Source organism: Beta vulgaris, chromosome 5 (genome assembly GCF_026745355.1).
Source record: "Beta vulgaris subsp. vulgaris cultivar EL10 chromosome 5, EL10.2, whole genome shotgun sequence".
Classification (NCBI taxonomy): Eukaryota; Viridiplantae; Streptophyta; class Magnoliopsida; order Caryophyllales; family Amaranthaceae; genus Beta; species Beta vulgaris.
The window spans coordinates 30,264,307-30,286,961 of record NC_079206.1 but is presented as its reverse complement, the minus strand read 5'-3'; the positions used below and the strand labels follow the sequence as shown (position 1 = coordinate 30,286,961).

General features: G+C 34.4%; 1 protein-coding gene across 12 annotated transcripts; it reads right to left on the bottom strand.

The window, feature by feature from the left end:
* Positions 1-252: 252 nt before the first annotated feature.
* LOC104908141 (probable starch synthase 4, chloroplastic/amyloplastic) lies at positions 253-22,100 on the bottom strand. 12 transcript variants are annotated; one of them, XM_048644633.2, is made up of 19 exons: positions 21,670-22,089; positions 19,940-19,973; positions 19,777-19,843; positions 19,539-19,695; positions 18,361-18,565; positions 14,057-14,191; positions 12,430-12,534; positions 12,126-12,224; positions 10,135-10,264; positions 8,049-8,099; positions 7,829-7,939; positions 3,564-3,673; positions 3,297-3,465; positions 2,803-2,889; positions 2,605-2,676; positions 1,078-1,191; positions 826-887; positions 628-721; positions 253-503 (listed from the first exon to the last, which is right to left on the bottom strand). In XM_048644633.2, exons 2-19 carry the CDS (start codon positions 19,960-19,962, stop codon positions 384-386), a joined length of 1,911 nt encoding a protein of 636 aa, XP_048500590.1. In that variant the 5' UTR covers positions 19,963-19,973; positions 21,670-22,089; the 3' UTR covers positions 253-383. The 12 variants fall into 12 exon arrangements, 9 of the variants coding, with proteins under 9 accessions (XP_048500590.1, XP_010695524.1, XP_048500589.1 ...); XM_010697222.4 differs by having other exon boundaries at positions 19,539-19,667; positions 21,670-22,084; XM_019252762.3 differs by having other exon boundaries at positions 293-503; positions 680-721; positions 19,539-19,667; positions 21,670-22,095.
* Positions 22,101-22,655: the final 555 nt, after the last annotated feature.

Sequence of the window (22,655 nt, the reverse complement as noted above, 5' to 3'; positions counted from 1 at the left end):
ACAACATGACATATTTTTGTCTTGGTTCTAAATGTATGATTTGCTCATTATTGCCTATGAAGTGAATCAGTGGTGTATTATAAATTAAACTTGCAAATTCTTTTGTGGCAATGCTTATTGGTAGGAAGTTACAATAAAATGTAACCATAAAATATCCAGACCAAGATTCAAATCTCGATGAAAGCAAAAATTTCAATATTGTTGGGGTTGGAAGGGGAGGGAAGGGGGGGGGGGGGGAGTTTGGGCTCTGAATGAGTGACCCTGTGTGAGGACAATTCTTCTTACTATGGGGTTCCTGAAAAGGGTCCAAAAAAACCTTGCAATGCATAAACAGGTTAAGAAAAGGAAGTTACACCTATATACATGGTTAATACAAATAGGTTTTACAAGTTCTTTAAGGATTCATAAGCAGATATATGCACATTATAACACTCAGCATCCCAGGTAAAGTCCTCCAACATTGCCTCCTCTATCTTTCGGCTCCATTCTGAAGGCATATTTCTCTTGAAAACAGTAAAGGAAAGCGGATATCAGAAGCAACTTGTAAACTGGGTTTTGGGAGTAAGGGAGAGGAAACACAGCATAACAGCAGCAAGAGCAACAAGACAATTTAGATTGATTACACACAATTTCATCAACGGCTTGCATTAGCGACATATTAGAAAATGCAGAGATGTACTTGAAGAACTGAGTGCTTCCAAAGTCATGCTCTACAAAATGTCTGCACCCAAGTACACATTGACAAATGCCAAATGCGATTAGTTTTCCTTCAAAAACAGTTGAGAGAGAAATGAAACTACGCCTTAGGAACTAGAAAAGATTTACCTGAATCTTCTTTCAATGGAAGTCACCAATATTGGGGCAGCTCCATATCTTATAGCCTTCAGCTGAATATGACCAATGAGTAAGCATATTAGAAAGGTTCAAGTACTCAGTTAAAGGGAGAGACAAAAAGGCTCAAGTACATCAGTGATTGACCGCGTACGATATGAGTGTGCCAACAGTCAACATTAATTTTCAATAGAACAACAGATATATAAGACTTTATTTCACCAAAGTTATTCACCAGCAACATACCGGCACTTGCAACACTGGATCTTCATATGTGTGGCACAGTATTATTTCAGATCCTCCAAATATTAAGTGCGACAGAGCTTCATCGTACTTGTTTATAAATCTCACATTCTTACCCTGCAGGTCATTATTTAGTCTAGCAATCTCAAAATAACTGGAGAGGATGAGGCATGGAGCAGAAATTCCCACCTTGTGTCCAGGCATAAGGCTACCCTTCCTCTCCCTCCCTGGCAATTTGGCCCGGGTTCGTGTTCGGGTTGCTAAATATATGGATCAAAATTCCCTCAACCCAAACCTAACCCATTTAATAAACAGGGTAAAAAACTCAACCATGAATCGACCCATTACATGAACGGGTTACCCATATAACTCGTTTAACCCATTCAACCATAATTATCATTATATTGAAAAATAAATGTTTTCCTAAAAAGCAAAATGAGCAAGTTCACTATTGAAAGTATGCATGTTTAGAGTTTCTTGGGATAATTATTACATATTTTAGCGAAATTTTACTTTTTTCTAACCAGATTTTAGATTTATCAATATATTTTCCCGAGAATTTTCTATATGTTTAAGTTAATAAAGTCAAGGCAGGTCATTTTCAGGTCAGAAAAGTCAACTAAACCTAACCCGTTTAATTAAATGGGTCAAAAATCCAAACCCTAACCCGCTTATTTTGGGTTAGGTTCGGGTCAGTTATCATTTGGGTCAGCTTTTGCCAGCTATACTACACATACCCTGAGTTTGAGCCAATTATCTAATTATATGACTTTAAAGGGGTTGAAAAAATGGCATAGAGAGACATAAATCCATACCCACTGAGATCAAAAACTGGAAGAACTGGAGGCTTGTGCAAAGTAATGTCTTTTTTAACTTAACTACCTTAAGATCAACTATTTATGGTCTTATAAAAGAGAAACTTTAGATAAAATGTATGTAACTTTGGAAATTTTGTGTCAGTCAACTCTTGCAGCATCACCCAAAAAAAAAAAAAAATTGTCTTAAAGGTCAAATTTGTCTCTCCGAGATTCACAATATTATCATTGTATATAGAGGTGTAAATGATATTAGACAACTCTCGAGCTACTTGAGATAGACTCTGTCAAAACTCGGTCAGAGCTCAACTCGAGTCGAATCAAACTCGAGCTCGACTCAAGATGTTGGAGAGTCGAGTTGGGCAACTCACTATTTGACTTGAAAACTCATAAGCTCGAACACCCAATTATCTCTAGCAAAATACCTAAAATCAACATATTTTCTATCTTAGGATTTTATCACGAGACATTTGCAAGCAACTCCAGATCTACTTGGTCAAAACTCTATGATTCTTTCTAAAGGTGAGCAACTTGAGCCATGTGTTCACTGATTACTGAAACAAAACTCTGCTAACAGCATTTCTTACCTCCTCTAACACCCTCCCTCCAACAAAAGTGTGAATCTTGAATCACAAATATTGATGCAAAGGCATATTATTTTGAAATAGAATTATGTAAGAGACAGTTCGTTGAAGCAGCAACAAGGATACTTTACCTCAAGTTCTTCACTGAGAGATTGTAACGCATTATCAATGCTCGGTAGTCTACTTACTCCCATGAAGAGAAACTATGGTAAAACCATGGACATATAAGCATACTGATGATTGCATATTCAGCAAAGTAGAATTTGAAACTCTGCCAAAAATGAATGCTCCTAAAAGGAGCTTGATAGACATGATAGAGATATGAGAACCTGTATTCCTCTCAAGTCAGCAAGCCGCAAGAAACCCAACAAACTCTCCAAATCTACATCTGAAATTTCAGAGACGATGCATCCAACCTAACAATGGACCATTGCCTAGATAATGATCAGCAACAAAATAACACCTCCCCACCATAGGTTAAATCAATGACAGGGTTTTTGAAGGCTTTTATGTATGCAGCTTTACTATTAATCGGTGGAGTATAGCAGCTTATTCCCTATGATGCTCATTGATTATGAACATAGGCAAATAGATGGCCGTATTTCAGATGCTGATATGCCATCACATGATTTAGCTAAATTCTAGATACGACACCATTTGAGCCAGTTTTCTATTCATATCCATGCATCTAATGCTTCATATCTCTTGGATCCCTCTTTTTCTCTTTCTAATTTTCATCTGAGTCTAACATTGCTGAGAATTCTGTCCTCCAAAGAATGCAGACACATGAAGCACAAATAACAAGGGTACTTGAAAGACATACAAGTATAGATGAAGCATCCTCACTTAACCCCACGTGTTGCTGTAGAGAACTTTTACAAATGCCTTTTCCTTTCATGTCACTGACACTGAAGTTTTCAGGAAGCAATTCATCACGGGAAGGATCCCACATAGTTTGATCAAACCCATACGGAGCAACAACCAGCTTATCCCTGTATCCAAAGTCAGACGACAACATTTGCAAGAATATTACATAGGAAGCCCACTAGGAGAAATCCACAAAGGAAACAGCAAAAGCATATTATAATACTTATGAGAGGATAATGTTGGCTCTAAGCCATGACCAGGGCTCCAAAGAATTCTCCCTTTTGAATTTATAGATGATAAAAAAATTACTTTATTGGAGTAAATAATTCCACCCTGCAAATTCAACAAGAAAAAAATCATTTCATTGGCATTCTTGCAATTTATTCACTTGTAAAGAAAGGGCTAGACTACAAGTTTGAACAAAATACAAAGCTCCATGTAATTAGCATGGCCATAAATGAAGGTGGAAATAGAGTAAGGCCAGTCAGTTTTACTTTGGGTTTAGGTGATATACTACTATACCTGTGACTGGTCCAGGAGTTTGAGCAAGAAAAAATAAAGATGTCATGGATTTCATATGATATACAGCATGAACAATCTCTTTGCAAGCCTAAGTTGGGTATAGGTAATGTTGGTGCTTCTTTTGCTTCAGTTGTAGCGGTTGTTTCACAAATCCCTTTTCCTACTTATTTCCTAGAACTATTAATAGTTACATCAGCTTCATTTATATTCTGAAGAATATTCTATTTACTTGTCTCATTTTTTTATCACATACTAAAATTTCATGATTAATGAACACGAATTGTGAGGAATATTTTTTTTTATTGATAAGTATTCTATTGCATAAAAATATTTTTTTTTTTTTTAATTTGTTTTCTCCCCATACTTGAATGTTGAAATGAACAGGAGCATTTAAGTTCATTTTTAACATATGGTACCTCCTCTTCGAAAAAAAAAAACAGAAAAGAAATAAGCACCCCTTCTTTTATCTAAAATTGGTCAAATCTCTTGATCTTTTTCTTTCATTTAAAATAATGGTCAAGTATTTGCCTAAACAGCCATAAATGGAAAATAAATAAAAGCTTTTCAAATAAAATAAAAAGAGACATCTAGATGATGATCTTGTATTCTTTTTTCTCTTTGTAAATGACCAACCATAGAAAATAGCAAATGTGTTATTATCATTTCTTGGAAAAATAGGCCCTTATAAAATCTATCTTATGGGTTTCTAAATTGTTTCAAACAAAATTCAAAAACACAATTTCTTTTTTTAAAAATTGAATGCAGAATAACACCTAATAAAATTTATCTTACGAATTTCAAAAATTTTCAACAACCATATCTCATAAAAGCATTACATTTTCATTCAGTTTACACCATAGTTCGAAAATGCGTTTTTGGTCACGATCGCGGTAGCGGTCACGGTGATGCGCGAACGGAAATGATGCACCAAACATGGGCTTAGACCATGAGATATCTACAAAACGTGGTTTTTTTACACCTTTATGATGCGGGTAATATCAGTTCGGTAAATTTGAAAACCTTACGATGCGATGTGGCCTTGTTTTGACACCATATTTTACACCGACAAAGCACTCAAATCATAAAACCAAGATACATTCTCCAAAAAACTTCCCCAACCTAACAGAAACCCATATTCAATCAGACAAAGCCACATATAAATCACTAAAAACATATAAAAAAAATCTCAAACTCAACAAATTAAGAAGAATCCACATTCTTCAAACACAAAAAACCCGAATAGAAATTACTAAGAATCTTCAACGCGATTATCCAAATAAAGAAAAAACCCACATTCACATATAGAAAACCCACATAAGAATTCACTAACAAATTCAAATCCAACTTCATTCCTTTTATAAAGAAATGAAACTTAAGAGTGAAATTAAAGAGCTTTCACCACGAAGGACCAAGAGACACAAAATCAAATTCAAGTCCATAAAACCCGGATTCACACGTTTTCGTTCTCGTCGCCGGAGATTGGTGTTTGTCGAGAAGAATAAATCCACTCTTGCACTCCTCTTTATTAAAACAATAATATTTCTATTTTAACGGAAATTGGTGATGTTTACTTTAGTAGCATCATAAAAGTAATTCATGATATAGCTTGTAAGGAGAGAGAGATAGAAAGTTTAGAGGTTTAGGGGAAAGAAAGTAAGGAGAGAGAGAAGTACAATATTGTGAGTGTGATTTCAGTTTTTGTTCAAAGTTTTTTTTTTTCAAAATTTGGGGCCCCTTTAAATGTGAGGCGGTGTTCTGAGTCCCATTTGGACCGGTACAGGGCCGGCCTGTCTCTACCATATAATGGTCAAGTTAGAAAATGATATGATGCAACCTTAATACATAAGACGAACATTATCTTGCACAGCCAGATGATTTTTTTTTTTCTTTTTACTAAATTAAGGTATAGTTCATCTTAATGAAAGAATAAGAATGTAAGAGATATATGAATCCTAAAAGAAATGGCAGTTATATCAAACATTGCACTTTTTTAAAAAACTTTACACAACCCTAAAAACTACTATCTGTAACAGTAATAAGCAAAAGAAAAATTGGCGATCCCCAGTTCAAAGAAAAAGAAGGGGAGAAAAGTGAAACCAAAACAACTATTGTCTACCAAATAACACAACAAAGAAAACAAAAAGAATAACACTAATACAAGACACGTACAAGGTATGACATGGCTTTTCAACTTCTGATATGGAATCGTGAAGTGAATTTATTTTGTAAGGCTTTCAGATTGATTATGCTACAAGCAATTTGCACAATGGGATTTCAACAAACAAATTATGTTGTTCCAACTTCTAAACCTTGCCCTAATCGAGTATTCCCTCTGCAATGTTCTATCTTTCTAACTTTCCTTATAGGGGCGCATGCTTTTATCTTGCTCAATTTGATTATTCCTATTTATACCATATTAGATTTCCACAACAACCCCCACTTTATTCCTACTTGGCCCGCTACATCTAATTGTTTACAATATGAACGAGATTTGGGACTAGATACTCTCTCTTAGGGGTGTTAATGTTCGCAAACACTTCAAGATCGGCTTGGTCAAAGCTCAGTTAAAGCTCGACTCGGATTTTAACAAGCCTAAGCTAGGCAAAACTCGGCAAGGAAGCTCATGAACAGACCCGATTATACTTTTATATAGAAAAATAATATATTTATATATTTACATAAATATATTAACCTAGATATCATGCAATAATAAGTTAATAGTTTCATTTTCTAAAAGAAAACCTATGAATTTCAAATATTAGGAAAGGAAAAACAAAAAAACATGTAAAAAAGTAGGAGTGATAAAGAGTCAAGCATGTTCGTGTAGAGTTCGAGCTCGGCTCGTTTAGATTTGGTCAAAGCTCAGCTCTAACAAAGTTCGGCTCGAGCTTGAACTTAAACGAACACAAGCCGAGCAGACCACAATTCAGGCTCGGCTCGATCGATAAGCAGCCCTACTCTCTCCTATCAATATTTATAATTAAATATGGATTTGGGACTCATTTCTCTCCCCTCTAGTTGTTTATACAATAATCAGATTCTAATAAGTACCCCACCAACAACCCATGTAAAAAGAACTTAAATAATGGACCCGGTGCACATTAGATTAATGTGCACGGGGTTGGTAATTGATATTAACTTCATATAGTGAGTTTTATAGAGATACAGTGAACTTATATACAATATAGTGGATTTTATTAACGGAATACATATAGTGAAATTGTATGGAATATAGTGAGGATTTAATTTTAATGTTTTAACATGCAGGACGATATAGGTCATGTAGTATATATCGTGACATGTGCTTTAACATGTAGAAAGATGTAGTTTCTACATGATATAGTGAGTGTCTGAATGATATAGTAAGTTTCTGCATGATACAGTGAGTGTCTGAATGATAGTGGATTGTTCAAAAATTATGTATTTTGCATGATATAGTATGTTTCTGAATGATATAGTGAGTTTTTCCACAATATAGTGGGATTCTAAATGATATAGTGGATTTTTTTAGAAATGATGAAGTTTGTTCATGACAAAGTATGTAGTACGTTTTTGAATGACATAGTGAGTTTCTGAATATATAGTGGGTTTGTGAATAAAAGAGTTGATTGTTCAAAAATGATACATGGTTTTGGCATGTTGCACACTAATGTTAACATGAACCGGATCTACACAAGTCACATAGCAAAAATATTTAGGGGAGCAACCAAGAAGAACCAAAAGAAAGCAATGATTACTTAGATATAAGTTTGAATTTAGAACCTCTGGTGGAAACTCTAATTTAAAGTGATTCCAAGCAACATCAAGTTTTGTTAGGTCTACTCAAAATGAAAAATTCATCACTTCCGCTAAATAAGAGACATGTCCAGATTTCATCCAGGAAAGGGAGAAAAAAAGATCGATGAGACCTAAATTCTGGAGTAATAAGAAATTCATTCAAATTGGAATTGTGTTTCAAAATTTTACCTTCAAAATGTTCACAAGATGTGCTTTAGAATGATCTTGCAAACGATCTGGACGGTTGAGTCTTGAAGGATCAAGTCCACAAAGCGCAAGCTTTTCAGGCTGCTCAAGACACTAAAGGTGGTAATTCATGGTTCAGATTATGATATGAGGATCAAGTCAAAGGAGATGAGGAAGTAAAGAAAAAAAAAGAAGGCAAAGGAAAAAAGAACAATTTACATACCTGGGATGCAAAGTCTTGGCATGTCAGTAATATTCTGGTCGCTGAAAGTCCCTATATTTATCGATGTATTGAGAAAATTACACTACAGAAATCAATGTAAAAAATAACAGTGGTAGTTGAGTGAATTTTTCGGATATCAGAAACAAAAAAAAAGAAGAGGAGAGAGAGAGAGTTATGAAAATAACAGGTGTTGTGATACAGTTTGGTACGCTTCTTAGATACCATACTCGAGTTTGCATAACTTTCCAAAATTTAGAGTAAGCCAAATCATCCATCAATCGATGATGATTTTATAGCTTTTTTTGCTTGTTTTGGATAGTCTAAAACTCTAAATGGATCACCTTGTCTTAGTTGTCTACATCGAGACTTGAATGTGAAACTACGAGCTAAAGTAACATAAAGCCAAAATTTAAGCTATCATTTGTCAAGACCCATGAGATAGAGGTTATGTATGGGGAATCCTTGCATGAATTCGTCTCTCCTATATATACACAAAGAATCATCCCAAGTTAACATTTAAGAGCATCCTTATCAATGATCAAGAAATGAGATCAAGTATGTAATCTTTAGAAAAATCCCCTTAACAATGAATAAAAATAAGATCATGGGTTGATTGGGATATAAATTTTGCATGGGGTGAGTGAAATGATGAATAAGATTGTGGGATGAGTGATGCCAAATGTCACATTATGTATGGATTCTAGAATAAAGTAATTGTTATAAAATTTCCAACGGTTTTATTTAAAAAAATGCAAAGTGAAAAAAAATAAAAAAAATGCAAAGTGAAAAAAAATAAAAAAATACCAATAGCTCTATTTTTCCGAACTCTATAAATAGAAACCCATCTTGCTATATTTTGGATAAAAGAAATTTCAGCTATTTACTGATTTTCTCTAATTTGCTTATTTAATATGAAATATCTTTCATTTTTATACTTCAAAAAAATAAAAAGTAAAGAGTAAGAGAGAGAAAAGTAGTTGGTTGGGGTCAAAAAGTAAGAGAGAAAGAGGAAAAATTAGTTTGCATGATTTTTTTGTTGTTCATGGTTAAGAGGATATGTGGGAAAAGATTGTGGGATGTTATTTTTTTAGAGAGAGAAAGTTAGAAAGAGAGTAGAATGATCTTTGTTTAAGATCATGAATAATGGTGCTCTAAGTCTCCTAGGAGATTAGAAAACAGACACCAGTCTCAAAAGTCTGTATGTAATCCTTTGTAAACTAGGATATGAAGATTATATTTTGAGTGATCCTCATTTCTTTCATATCTCCAGGTTTTAATAAAAAGAAGAATAAGAGGATTATCTTATATTGATCTTGCTTCCCAAGGGTATTAATTTTTGACTAACTGTAATTGGAAGACTGGGATGGCGTAAAAGATTTGCCTTCCCACATCATTTTTTTTTCAAGGAACTTCCCATATCATATCTGAACTTGAACAATTATTGCATACTCCAATATCAAAATGATGTCAAAGGAAGTAATATATAGATATTGAAGCGAGGTCACCCCTTCAAGCTGACACTAAGGCGCTCCTTGCAACCATCAAGGTAACAACAGAAAAGGATATGAATATATGAGAGGTTCAGAAAATAGACAACAGGTGTTAGCCTCTTAGGGATTAAAAATGATATCATAGTTTGTGACTCAAGCATCATATTTGTGCCACAAGATCGTTTGATAGGTTCAATCATCAATGAAGCTCCTAGGAACAGAGCAAATAAGGCCCATGAATAAGTTGTTCAAGGTAGGAGTATTTTTTTCTTGTTTGAGTAACTGACAACAAAGGTAAAGACCGCTCGACACCCTCGCCGAACCAAATTGCCACAAGCAAGTAATGGGATCAAGCAAATTCTGGGAGTAAGGATTCTTATGTATCAGGATCATAAAAGAACAAAAAAAACAAAAAGAGACAATATCATAATAGTGCCACGAGTAGAATTTTATTCATGTTTAGTAATGCAAGTATGCAACTGACATTGAAGTGTTGGACAGATGTGATGAAGAACCATCATACTTAATATATCTACCACATATATAGTCACATAATAATAATCATATATTAAAATAGTTTTGATCTCATACTATACCTGGTTAATAAAAATATCCCAGAAGAGGGGCCCAATTATTGCTGTCTCCCAATTGTGTATATGTATCACATCAGGATGCTTTCCCACTTTTACCAAATAATCCAATGAAGCACGAGAGAAGTATGTGAATCTGAGAGCATCTAATAATAACCCATTAGGACAGAAGTTGTAGCGATCAAAACTATAACAAACATCAAATGGGACACTTGATTCACACTTCATACAGCCTAATGCAATGATATTACGTCAACAAAGCTATTAAGTGGTTATGAAAATAATGGCCTCTTAAAACTCGGCATTAAGAAATTAGACATGATGTCTACACTGCAACAACATAAAGGTTGTTTTGTTACTTAAACTTAAATTATCAAGAAAAGATTCAGCTTCATATCAGAAAAGCCTTTACACATATCACCATTAAAAATCACAAACGAAAAGTCGGTACTCAAATTTTAGTCACTGTGCTGTGGGAGTTTAGAATTTCTATCTCTGTAAAAGAACAAGATAAGGTGTTGGAAAGCATATTTTAAGTATGATCTAAGATCTATGCTTCAAAAAAGAATTACAATGAAGAAACTCGATTTCTCCAAGTTGTCAATTCAAGCCACGACTACGATGCACGGTGTAATGCCTGTTAGATCCCATTTCTGTAAACCAATTTTATTGCAGCAGCCACTATGACCGTAATTCTATTATATGATTATCTGATACCCCATTCAGAATTATATTCCAACAAAGACACAACCAATAATATTGTATAATAGAACATCCAATCCATGATCCAGGCTGTATATTACCAAATTAGTCTGTATGCAAACTGGTGTAATAGAAGCGAGATGGCGGCGGGGGTGGATCTAGGATTTTGAATTTGGGGGGTGCTAGCTAAACTAAACAAAAAGTAATGATCATAATAACATATGAGAAGTTTAGTTTAAACAATAAGAAAACCAATTTTTATATTATTTGAATCATGTATCTTCATTATATAGACATTCCAATGTTATTTCATTTTTAGTAAATTCAACATATTGACTTTTACACTGATCAATGGAAGCGACTCTTACCCTTAATATCTTCAATTATCTGTCCCTAAAGTTTTTAAAAAGGTGATATTGTAATTTGGTGAATGTAACTAGAGAAAAATCCAAAATTTTACATAGTAAAATTATTTTTAAGTATTTGTAAATAAATTTTGGACTCTTGGTCATAGAAGATCTAATATAGAAAATAAAAAATAGTAAAAGAGAAAAGAGAAAAAAGAAAGAAGTATAAAAAGTAAAATAAATGAAAAAAAAAAAAAAGACATGAACGAAAGAAGAAAGAAAAAAACTGGAATTGGTAAATAGGGGATTCGAACCCCGCGTACTAGAGTACAGCATGCAAGATGTATTAGAAAGTTTGCCACTAAACCAAAGTTGCATTGCTTCAATTTACGGCACGGATATTACTTTTATTTTTAGAAATTCTCCCGACTACCGAATAAAAGGAAAACCGGTTTTTTTGGTGGGGCCTGTGCCATCCAGGACCCTTAGTAGGTCCGCCCCTGGATGGCGGCATAGCACATGTGAACTGCCCAGTTAAAATTAATTTACAGGCAACATGATGACGAATTTCCACTTCAGCTCTTGTGCCCACCATACTATCAGAAGTTTATATCAAAGATAATAAATGTAATCGCATATCCCAACCACATTCTCAGCACTAGTTAGTGAAAGCAACAGTGAGCAGTAATCTAAAAATTCTAGAAACTGACAGGATATTGATATACAAAGTACGCAACAGTTTAGACCCTGTTCCTTCGGAGTTGGGTACAATTTCTCCCACTCCAAAAGAACAGGGCCTAATTGTAAGACACCATTAAGCAAGAAAGAACTTATGAATTTAGTTTCAGAGTGCTTCTAAAGGACACAATGAAGAAAGTTTAGTTGTAGAAGAACAAAGGTATAGGCTTATGAGGTTCGATTGAGCATTTAAAATTTCCATGCATGTACCTCTCAAATTCATCAGAGTAGCCATAAACCATCTCACGGTTAAATAATGATGAATAGTACAGAGGCTCAAGGAAAGTCACTCCAATTCCATAGACTACACTGTTCCAAAATTTGAAAACCAAACGCAATCAGTGCCAAATATTACAGAGAATAAATGGTAAACAAAACAATAATCACAAGATTAGAGATGAGACCAAAATATTTTCAGATTAAAAGTCAAATAAAAGTATAGAGTATACCTATACTCTCTAATAAAAAAGAAATACTTAAACGGATGCAAAGCGAAAAAGGGATAAAATCTCACCCAGTCCATATTTTGTTTCCATGTAATTGCCCATTGAAATATGAATAGAACTCCGATTGAATTTCTTGTAATCCTTGTACCATAGTCAAATCCAAGCTTTTGTACCTATTAATATAATATATTTAATTTGTGAGATATACAAATTAGACTAGATCACTTGAACTTCCAGGTTCTCAAGCACATCATCATCATCTATTAATAGGACATAAAAGTTGAATTTTAAGCATCATCTATTCAGCTACCAAAGATTTGACCCTCACAAAAGAAGACTTGAGATGACGAATGTACTGTGATGAATACGAATCTATCAACATCATCTTGACAACCAAAAATAATAGCTACCACAGCAGATTTGCGTTAGCGACTTTTGTCCTCGTCATTCACTTCACATATTCACCTTCCAGATGCACTATGCTAAGCATATACTTCAACGAATAACAAATTAATAATATAGCAAAATATCCTTCACTTCAAAGACCAGAAAGATTAGGTAGATTATAGTAACGACTGACAAGCATGTTGAAAAGCATTGATAACAACCAGTACACATTTTCTGGTTCGTCTTGCTTCAGTTTCAGAAAATAAGAACTGTTTTGCACATTTTTATCCTCGTTGATAGAATAAATAATTAATCTACCCTAATGGGATGAACTTCAGGAAATGATTCGATCCTCAAAAATACTAGCTTATTTAACTGGCACTATCAATCTATTGAGAGATTGTTGCCTGTACTTACCAACTGTTTTGGGCTCAGTTGAAGGGACAGCTAACGTTGCAAATAAATGGAAGTTGCAACATGTATATGTCTTGTACGTTATGGCACACGAATTAGGCATCAATAGCATTTTAGGAACAAGAAACAATGACCATACACGTCGTTGAATAGAGAAATTCAAACGTTCAACAAGTACCAAGCAATTAAAAAGGCCAGTCACTCAACTTTTACTTAATTCATGAAAATCTTACAATTTCAGTAAAAAGTTGTTGGCATTTAGCCAAAATTTTCTGACTACATCACATAAAAAAATTATTCATGATGATAATCTTATGAAAATATTTCTAAATCTAAAATAACCATTTACACATTGAATCTCAAAACAAATCTTGAGAAATTTATGCTCAGAGTTTGCACTAAGACCACTAGATTCAAATGCACAGAATGCGTGCTTCAAGTTATAAAAAAATGTACAATAGTTATAGTATATTAACATTAAATTGCAAAATATTTTTTAAAAAATAAAGAGCATTTATATTATTTCAAGTGGACACCAAACTACTCAAAGTTGTCATAATAGAGAATAAAGACAAGTGTGGTACATCATTTTAGATTTGAGGGAGTGCATAACTTTGTCTAACTCTAATCTAAGGACTTTTCAGAGTGGTACATTAGTAAAATGGAAAAGGCAAAAACAATAATAGATTATAGCATTTGAATTGCTAGTCATGTAGTAGTGCTGAAAATGAAATCTGAAATCAATGATTACTTCTGCAGAATAACCTCAACCATATTGCGCTGCAAGAGTGATACATTAGTATAATGGAAAAGGCAAAAACAATAATAGATTATAGCATTTGAATTGCTAGTCATGTAGTAGTGCTGAAAATAAAATCTGAAATCACTGATTACTTCGGCAAAATAACCTCGACCAAATTGCCCTTTCTTTGCAGCGCACGTGATATGCCAGTAACATAGGATCCTAAAGATCCAACAGAAACCACAGGCTCCATTTCGGTGCAAACATGTACTACATGAAAGCCACTCCTGGACAGCAAGTAATATGTTAGTTTAGGAAAAATCCTTATCTACAAACAACATAAAGTGAAAACAAAGGCGGCAAGGTTTCATAAAGGCCTAAATACTCAAAACCTCAATTATCATATACCTCCTCCTTTTTCTTTTACTTGCAACATTGAAGTATGGCACAAGGATTCAGGACAGGAGAGAGATAATAATAAAAAAAAAAGAATCCCCATGTGCTAGAAGAGAGAAAGAGGTAATATATTGCCGAAAATGTCAATTTTGCAAATAATATGCAACTTCCTAAAATGGGAAAGGTTGCCAGCAAAAAAAAGGAAGTATTAAAGAGCATCATATTCCCTCTTTCTTTGATGTTTAGTAGTCTCGATACTCTACTCACATATAGCTCTCTATGTAATGGCAAAAAAAGAAAAGGAAAGAGCATAGCATTCATTTTACAAAGCTAACTATGATTCTGAAAAAGAGAATTTAGTGTCAAACAACCCCTTCAATTATGCTAAGTGTCACTGTTTTTCTTTTATTTCACCTATATTGTTATTCCTTATTAAATCATGGCGGAGAAGGTCAACGTTCAATTTTCTAGGTTTAATTTTCAAGTTAAATTTTTTTTTATTAATGAAACAAATATTCATAAATTAGAATTAGCCTTCCCCAAAGCAGCCATTTACTTCTCCGATCATGATTCTGTGCTTGATGACAGTCTTATCTTTGCACTTCTTTTCAGTTGAGCTATGTTTTCTAATGTAAAAGAGATGGAAATTTTTTTGCCCATCACCTTGCTAGGTTAGTGCCGTTTGGAGTCAATTGGGAGAATCACTACTTTTCAGAAGTCTCCCTTATGCATGGATGGAGGCTTTGTCCCTAAATTATTGCACTCACCTTTAGTCACTAAAAAAGAATAGACTTCTTAATACTTCATTTCTAAGGCTCATTTGAAACTTTTACAAGTTTCATTTTGTGGTTTTAAGACTTTAGAATCACATGATAAGGGTAGTTATAATAAAATTAGATCAGTCAAGCTTATACTACTATGTTTATTTTGAAAGCTGAAACTAAAAGCCAAAAACGACTAATTCTGTTTCCTATATGATGTTTTTAGCTTCAGAAATTGAAAATGAAAAAAACATTAATGAACAGGCCCTACGATGTTAATTTCATAAATATATTAACCATCTCAAGTTTGTTTACAAAGGTTTTATTTATTGCAATTATATTGTTTTTAGTTGTTTGCTGCAGATAGATATTCTTTTACAACTGGGTTAATTATCTCGAATAACATATGTGTTTTCTGCATTGCAGAATCAAACTCCTTTTATTTTATTTTTAAAGGAAATTTTGTCAAAAAGTACCTTATATGCTACACTTGGGTATAAAAAAATTGTGGCAAACTACCTTATATGATACACTTGTGGTACCACACTACCACTTGACATTATCTAGTGGGTTGACCAATTTTCCCGATGTTGGCAATCACGTGACGGGCACATGACCTCTTTTTCTCCATATATATTCCTTTTTCCTCCTAATTCTAGGTATTTCTCTATTTACAGTTGAGAATTCTTTTCGTCATACTTTTTGCTAAATGGTTGTCAAACCCATAATCAAATTGAAAAAGAAGAAATTGCTTCACATACTTGCCAAATGATCATCCACATAAGAGAAAATTGATCAAAACCACTAACATCCATCAAGTAATATCTTTTACAACAAATAAGGTAGTATTTTGCAAAAGATGTATTATATATGGTAGTTCTGATAGAAAGGTATATATATATATATATATATATATATATATATATATATATATATATATATATATATATTAGTGTTTCTAACTAATAATATATTCTAATATAATATGTGTAGCTGCTGCTACAACCTTTATTGTAATACAAATAAATGAATTTTGTGTCTATTCAAAAAGCTTCCCTAGCATCTCTTTATATATACTAAACATTTTGCTAAGATCTAGGGGATCTCAGCTGGACAACAGTAGAAATAATGCAACAAAATTAGCACAGCAGTGAGATAGTTTTGTATTAAGCAAGATTTAAGTAATCTCCTCCTAATACCGCTTACTTTCGAGAGGTAAGGCTCTCTCCCAAAACATCACTCTTCATTCTAATTTCTGGATACCTCCCTCTTTGGGTGAGGCCCCTATTTATATATTTACACACATGCCTTTCTTCTCAGGCTTTTCTCTCTCTAGTAATCATAACTAATTTCTGTTATGATGTCAGGAATTATGCTATTCCTTTCTCCACTACTTTGTTGCTATTCTCCACTCCCATATTGCCAGCTGTCCCTCCATGTGTGAAGATTTCTGGACCCTTCCTTCCCCTCTTCCTCCTTGCATACGTGTAAATAATAGGTGGATGGGAACTGGGATTAGCAATACCCTAGGGCCAATTAAGCACCTTGTCCTCAAGGTCGAATGCAGGGAAACGTGCCTGGAAGAGAGGAATGTCCTCCCAGGTAGCTTCAAAGCTGGGCAGGTGAAGCCATTTAATGAGGACCTCCGTAGCTTGGGCAGGAGAATGGTGACTAGACCTAAGGCCTAGGACAGCTTCCGGGGTAGCCTCTAGAACCATGTCAGCAGTGAGTTGGGGGGGTAGAGTGGGGGAGATGTGGGGTTGGCCAATGGCTTTTTGGAGTTGTGAGACATAAACTGGATGAATTTTTGCTGTGGGGGGTAGGTCGAGCTGGTAAGCAACACACCCAACCTTCTTAACAACTGAGAAAGGGCCATAGAATCTAGGGGAGAGTTTTTCATTAGGTTTCTTAGCCAAGGATTTCTGTCCGTAGGGCTGGAGCTTAAGATAAACCAGATCACCAACAGCAAATGTCACCTCTTTTGTGCTTATTCTCCTGGATCCTCATATTGTTCTGGGCAGCCAGGAGATGGAACTTTAATTCATCCAAAGTAGCATCGCTCTCCAATAATTGTTCTTCTAAAGAAGAAGCTGAGGTGCTCCCTTGCTCAAATCTGAATAAGGGAGGGGGGGTCCCTGCCATAGACAGCCTTGAAAGGTGTGCAGTGAGTAGAGGTATTATAACAATATTAGGCCCAAGGAAGCCAAGTAGCCCAAGAGGTGGGCTTACCACCAATGAAACACCTGAGATAGGCTTCTAAGGACTTGTTGACCACTTCTGTTTGGCCATCAGACTGGGGATGATAGGATGTACTTCGATGGAGGGCTGTGCGGGCTACAACTCTTGCCCACGTGTTTTAATATATATCTTGATAATAAAGAGAAACTTTTCCTTCTTATAGGAGTTTAACAAGTGGTATTATTGAGAAAAAATAACAGAAAGAGAGTACATTTCATGTACCAAGGTAGAAGAGTAAATGGTGGGGCCATGGGAGTCATATGGATAGATGTGCTGAGAGGAAACCGAAAGGAAAGAAGTAGAGAAAAAAAAAATGGAAGGGCTACTTCACCGTTAGACCTGGTTATTGGACAGGGTAGCCTAATGGCTCAAGGGCTAGGGTCAAATTTATAGGGTTTTACTGGACAGGGCTTTATTGGATAGGGTCATTATTGGATAGGGCTATTATAGGGCCAATAAAGAAACCCAATAATCTTGAAAAATAAAATAGGTTTTGTAAAAACAATTACATATTAGGATTCACATTCATTAAAACTCACTTTTGGCTTTCTTTATTTCTTGTTTTTCTTGCTCGTTTGCCGGCCCGCCCATTATCGACCCGCTATCGGCCCACTACTCATTTGGCCCGACCCGCTACATACCCTTTATGAGGTGACCCTCTTATGACCCGACCCGCCCAATAACCAGGTCACCATAAAGCACTTAGGTATTAATTGGAATCTGACCTTAATTGGAATATCTGGCCACTAAAGAGTTTAGACGTTTATCATTTTCTGTGCAAATCAAATCTTTTAGAAGATTTTTTACTACATTAAACTGCCAAAGTAATTCCGCCTTTTTTATGGTTGTACTTGCACTCCCAGCAAAGCAACAGGAACACCCTCTGTACTTGCTCCTGTTGAACGGCATTATGTTTCTTGAGATTGTAATATATATATATATATATATATATATATATATATATATATATATTATATATATATATATATATATATATATAAATTTTAGCATCTTGAAATTACATCTATAATTAAAGAAAAATAGAACACTGATTGCATTACCTTTTACTCTGCCGTGACAAGCGACGCAATTCTGCCAAAAGCTCAGCATCCCTCTTCTGCAAAAGAGGAACGACGTCATCTGGAAAACTGACCTTAGAATCCATGACCAGCCTTCTCAAATCAGATGCATCTCCTCCGTCAATCAATCCTGTAAGGACCATTGAATCTATCCGAAGAAGTACTTCCCAGAGAATCGACGATTTATCTGATACGAGAAAACTACCTTAGCACAAAGAAGTCTTTGGTGAACCATCACTCCATCAATAAATAAAGGATAACAGTTCCCTCAAATTGATCATCCATAAGGAGACAAACAGTCATCATTAAAAGACAAGATAAATAATAAGACAACACTATAAGTTATCTTTGTCCATAATAATCAGTTGTATAGAAAAAAATCTACAGATAGAAGGGTTTTTCAAAGCATTGAAAATTACAAGACATAAACCCAAGGACAGCCATCCACATAGACTCAGTGTTCCACAGATTCTCTTAAATCATAGAAAGGATATTAACCTTAGCAAAGACATGTGAACCTTTTGGAATTGATCTCAGCAAGTAAGAATAATTGTATCATTATATACATCAAGTCACCCAAACACCTCGCGGTGCTTACACCTCTCGCCTATCAAAGTTCTGTTCAAAAACCTCGTACTTATATCAGATGTTTGAAGACGGTTAGGATATTAGACTATGTCGCACGAGTCTGTAATTTTTCCCATTGAAGCTAATACGCTTGTGTAAATATATGTAAGGAAAACACATTTCTTTTGTCACACTCACACTCCCGTCTTCCCACTAAAAGCACTCATATAATAACCTCCAAACCAAAACCAATGATTCATACACCCAAGAAAAGACCCAATAACCTCACGCCTCAAGCTAGTATGGTTCAACTTAAAACAATCAATATGGTCAGTGTTATGAAAGAGCATTATGGTATGCCACTAAAGAATCAGAAACTATGTTTACTCGAGTTCATTTAGCAGCATCAAATATATGATGTAAGATCTTGGCCTCTAGTTCTGAATCCTGTACTGCTGTTCAGAGAAGAATTCTATCATTATTTATTAGTGATTTTTCTATTAGAGATTTTTCTTGCATTGCCGAGAAAGAAACAACTACAGAAACAAGAGCACCTTAGAAAGTACCCTCAGGATACAAGAAGAAATAATCACCTCCTCCCGTGTATTCATGCTTTCCAGCCTCCAGGTTCTCTATCCTTTGATGCAAAGTTTGAATCTCCTCTTTCGCTTTATTCAGCTCTTCCACCGCCACCATGCGTTGTTTATTCAGGTACAGTATGTCTACATATTCATGAGTAAACCAAACAAACTAAAATAAAACTGATCCTTCAGAATAATTAATAAAGTTAACATTGAGTTCAGATATGATGTTATGAGAATAGATTCTTACTCTGCTGAGCTTCAGTGAAGAGTTGCCATACATCACTGCTTTGCAATTCTGACTGACTACTAGATGTCTGTAGAACATTTTAAAGATGAAGATAGTAAGAATGTTAATTTTGTTAAGCAAATGCAAGTACCAAGTCAACTAGTCAAGTATCAAATATTTCCACCTGAGAGAATTCCATGTTATCATGAGCTTCCAGCCTGTATGACCGAAAACTAATTACATATTTGAAAACAAATCCAAAAGAGCTACAAAAAGTAATCTATAGTACTGCTGTATACATGGTATGAAGAAAGTTTCAAATTTGAGAGAGAGAGACTATTGCTCCTTGGAGAAGAACGGAGAGTTCATTAGCGAAGATCTAACAATTTATGCAACACTAATTCTTACCTTTAACGAGAATTGCATAAATTCAACAATGTTTACTTTAAATGAAATTGTAAGAATTGGATTAGGAAGTAAAGTTACACATGCCTTAACTTCCCATCTGTAGCCAAATAGCTCCATAAGACTCGCTAGAACAATGTAAGATCTTTTTTACCACTAGTAGCTAACAACTGTAGAAGTTAATAAACAAACATTCTCTGATGCACGCAAACGCAATGTGTTTTAAGCCTTTGATAAAAAAAACTTGAAGGAAAGGCCTCATAAAATAATATGGTCATTTGACTCAAAAACTTTTACGTAATACTACTAGGTCATTGAAGTTTTTTGATATACCAATGCAACAATGAGGTTACAGAAACATTTTCTCTTTGGTAAATATGTAGGCAGAAAGGCTTATAAATGAAGTATCTTTGTTTTCTTAAAGAAACTTTCAAATATATTGTCATCTAAATTAGTTAACATCCACAAACTTACAACTTATTTTGAAAAAGGACTAAGAGCATCTTTGGTACGAGACTTTTAAGTGTTGGAAACCGAAACAAGAAACCATTTTCGTTACATGTAATTTGGTGCGAGGAGTGGGGTAATGGTATCCGTTTCTTGCAAGTAACTATCTTCACCCAATTATTACCCTCCTACATCCTATCGTAACACATTATATTATCTTCCTCAACCCCATACTTATAAGTGTTTCCTTTCCATAGTAGAACCATAAAACCAATAAAGTAACAATTCTTTATTATCATTCCTCCCGCCTATTTGATGACATTCCCTCTCTATTCCTTAAGATGAACTAGACATACACTACGACTTCAGTTCAAACCTCATTTCCTCATATTCTCCTTTAGTCCTTTATGTAAAGGCCTCCCTTCAAACTATACCCAACTCATGTTTTCCAAGTTTGGACTTCTTAGCCAAATTTTTCATCAAAATGTATTGATAAAATTAGTATACTCTTTCACTCTCATGTTAAGCGAAACACTTTCTATTTCCATCCATCCAGAATCAATTAATACACCCCCTAACATGACAGAATCCAACCAATTTTAAATTATTTCTCTCCTTTCCTGATGGGAACCCCAGCTATAATAATATTAAAACAAAATCACACCACTCTCATACTTCAAAAAGTTCAGGCCCTACATTCTATTAAACACCAACACTAAAATAAAGAAGTCAAATAAAACTCCAAAAAACAGTTAAAGTGTATCGATTAATATGGGAAAAATATGAGGTATAAATTATTAAAGCCAAATCTTGGAAAGCATGATTGGGGGAGTAATAACATGAAAACAAACTATCTTATCTTTGAAAATTTACTGCGCACATGAACAGCAGAAATGAAATGAATCATCATAACACAATTTAAATTAACTCATACACAACGCAATGCTTGCACAACTCAATTAAATTAACATAACACATTAACACGCGCATAAATTAGTACTGGAGAGAACGAAAAATTGAAGAATGATCGAAGAATTGCGTCGAAAATGCTGAAATAATTACCTAGATCGTATAGGTAGAGCTCCAATTGACCTTCTGCGACTCGTTTTCGGTAAGAAATGGGGAAGATGATATAGACAACTTGCTAAAATAGCCATTTTGTTGTCGAAGTGTGCATTTAAAAGAGTAAAATCTCCTTTATCTTGATTCTTTTTCGGCTGAGCTGGGCTGCAGGAGTGATAGTGTGATAGTGTTTTACTCTATAATTGGACGATGGAATTTGCTAAAAGGTCCTTTTACCCGAACAATGCAATTAGTGAAATTTCGAGCAAACAATTTGGATATTTTTTTCTTGGATATCGGAAGTTTTAATTCTCTCTATACATCAAAGTTATAATTAATTTTCTATATACTCGTTGATGTAGGATAACACGGTAGGAAAAAAAATTATTTTTGGCAAAGGATGCTACTTAAACATGGAATAAGTTTGAAGAGCTACAGGAGAAAAAAATTGGTCATATACCAGAAGCGTATTCATGTTGCAGATTTTGAAATTTTTTTCAAGGATACTTCATAGGTAGACGAAAACACTCGAAATACTCATAATCAAGTTTGCTCGATTATCAAGGCTAAGTACAATATACAGTATTATTCTAGTCATTTTAGCAATGTTTTTGAAAAAAAAAAAACCTATGTATTTCGGTTATTTTAGCGTTTAATTTCAGTTATTTTAGTTATGTATGTCACTTACTGTAGCTATGTATTTCAAATATTTTAGCTATTTTTAGTTATTTTAGAGAATATGTTAAAGTTATTTATCTATGTATTTTATTATTCAATCTATGTATTTCAATTATTTCCTCTATGTATTTCAATTATTTTAGCTTGCTTTTTTTCAAAAATTTGAATTCTAGCCATTGAACAGTAGTTGTTGGAGTTTAGTTTTTGGTTAGTAGCAACAAATAGTTGAGTTGTTCGAATGTAGCCGTTGGAAACTACTTTTTTGGAATGTTGCAACTTGGAATTCACTTAACAGCATTATAGCCGTA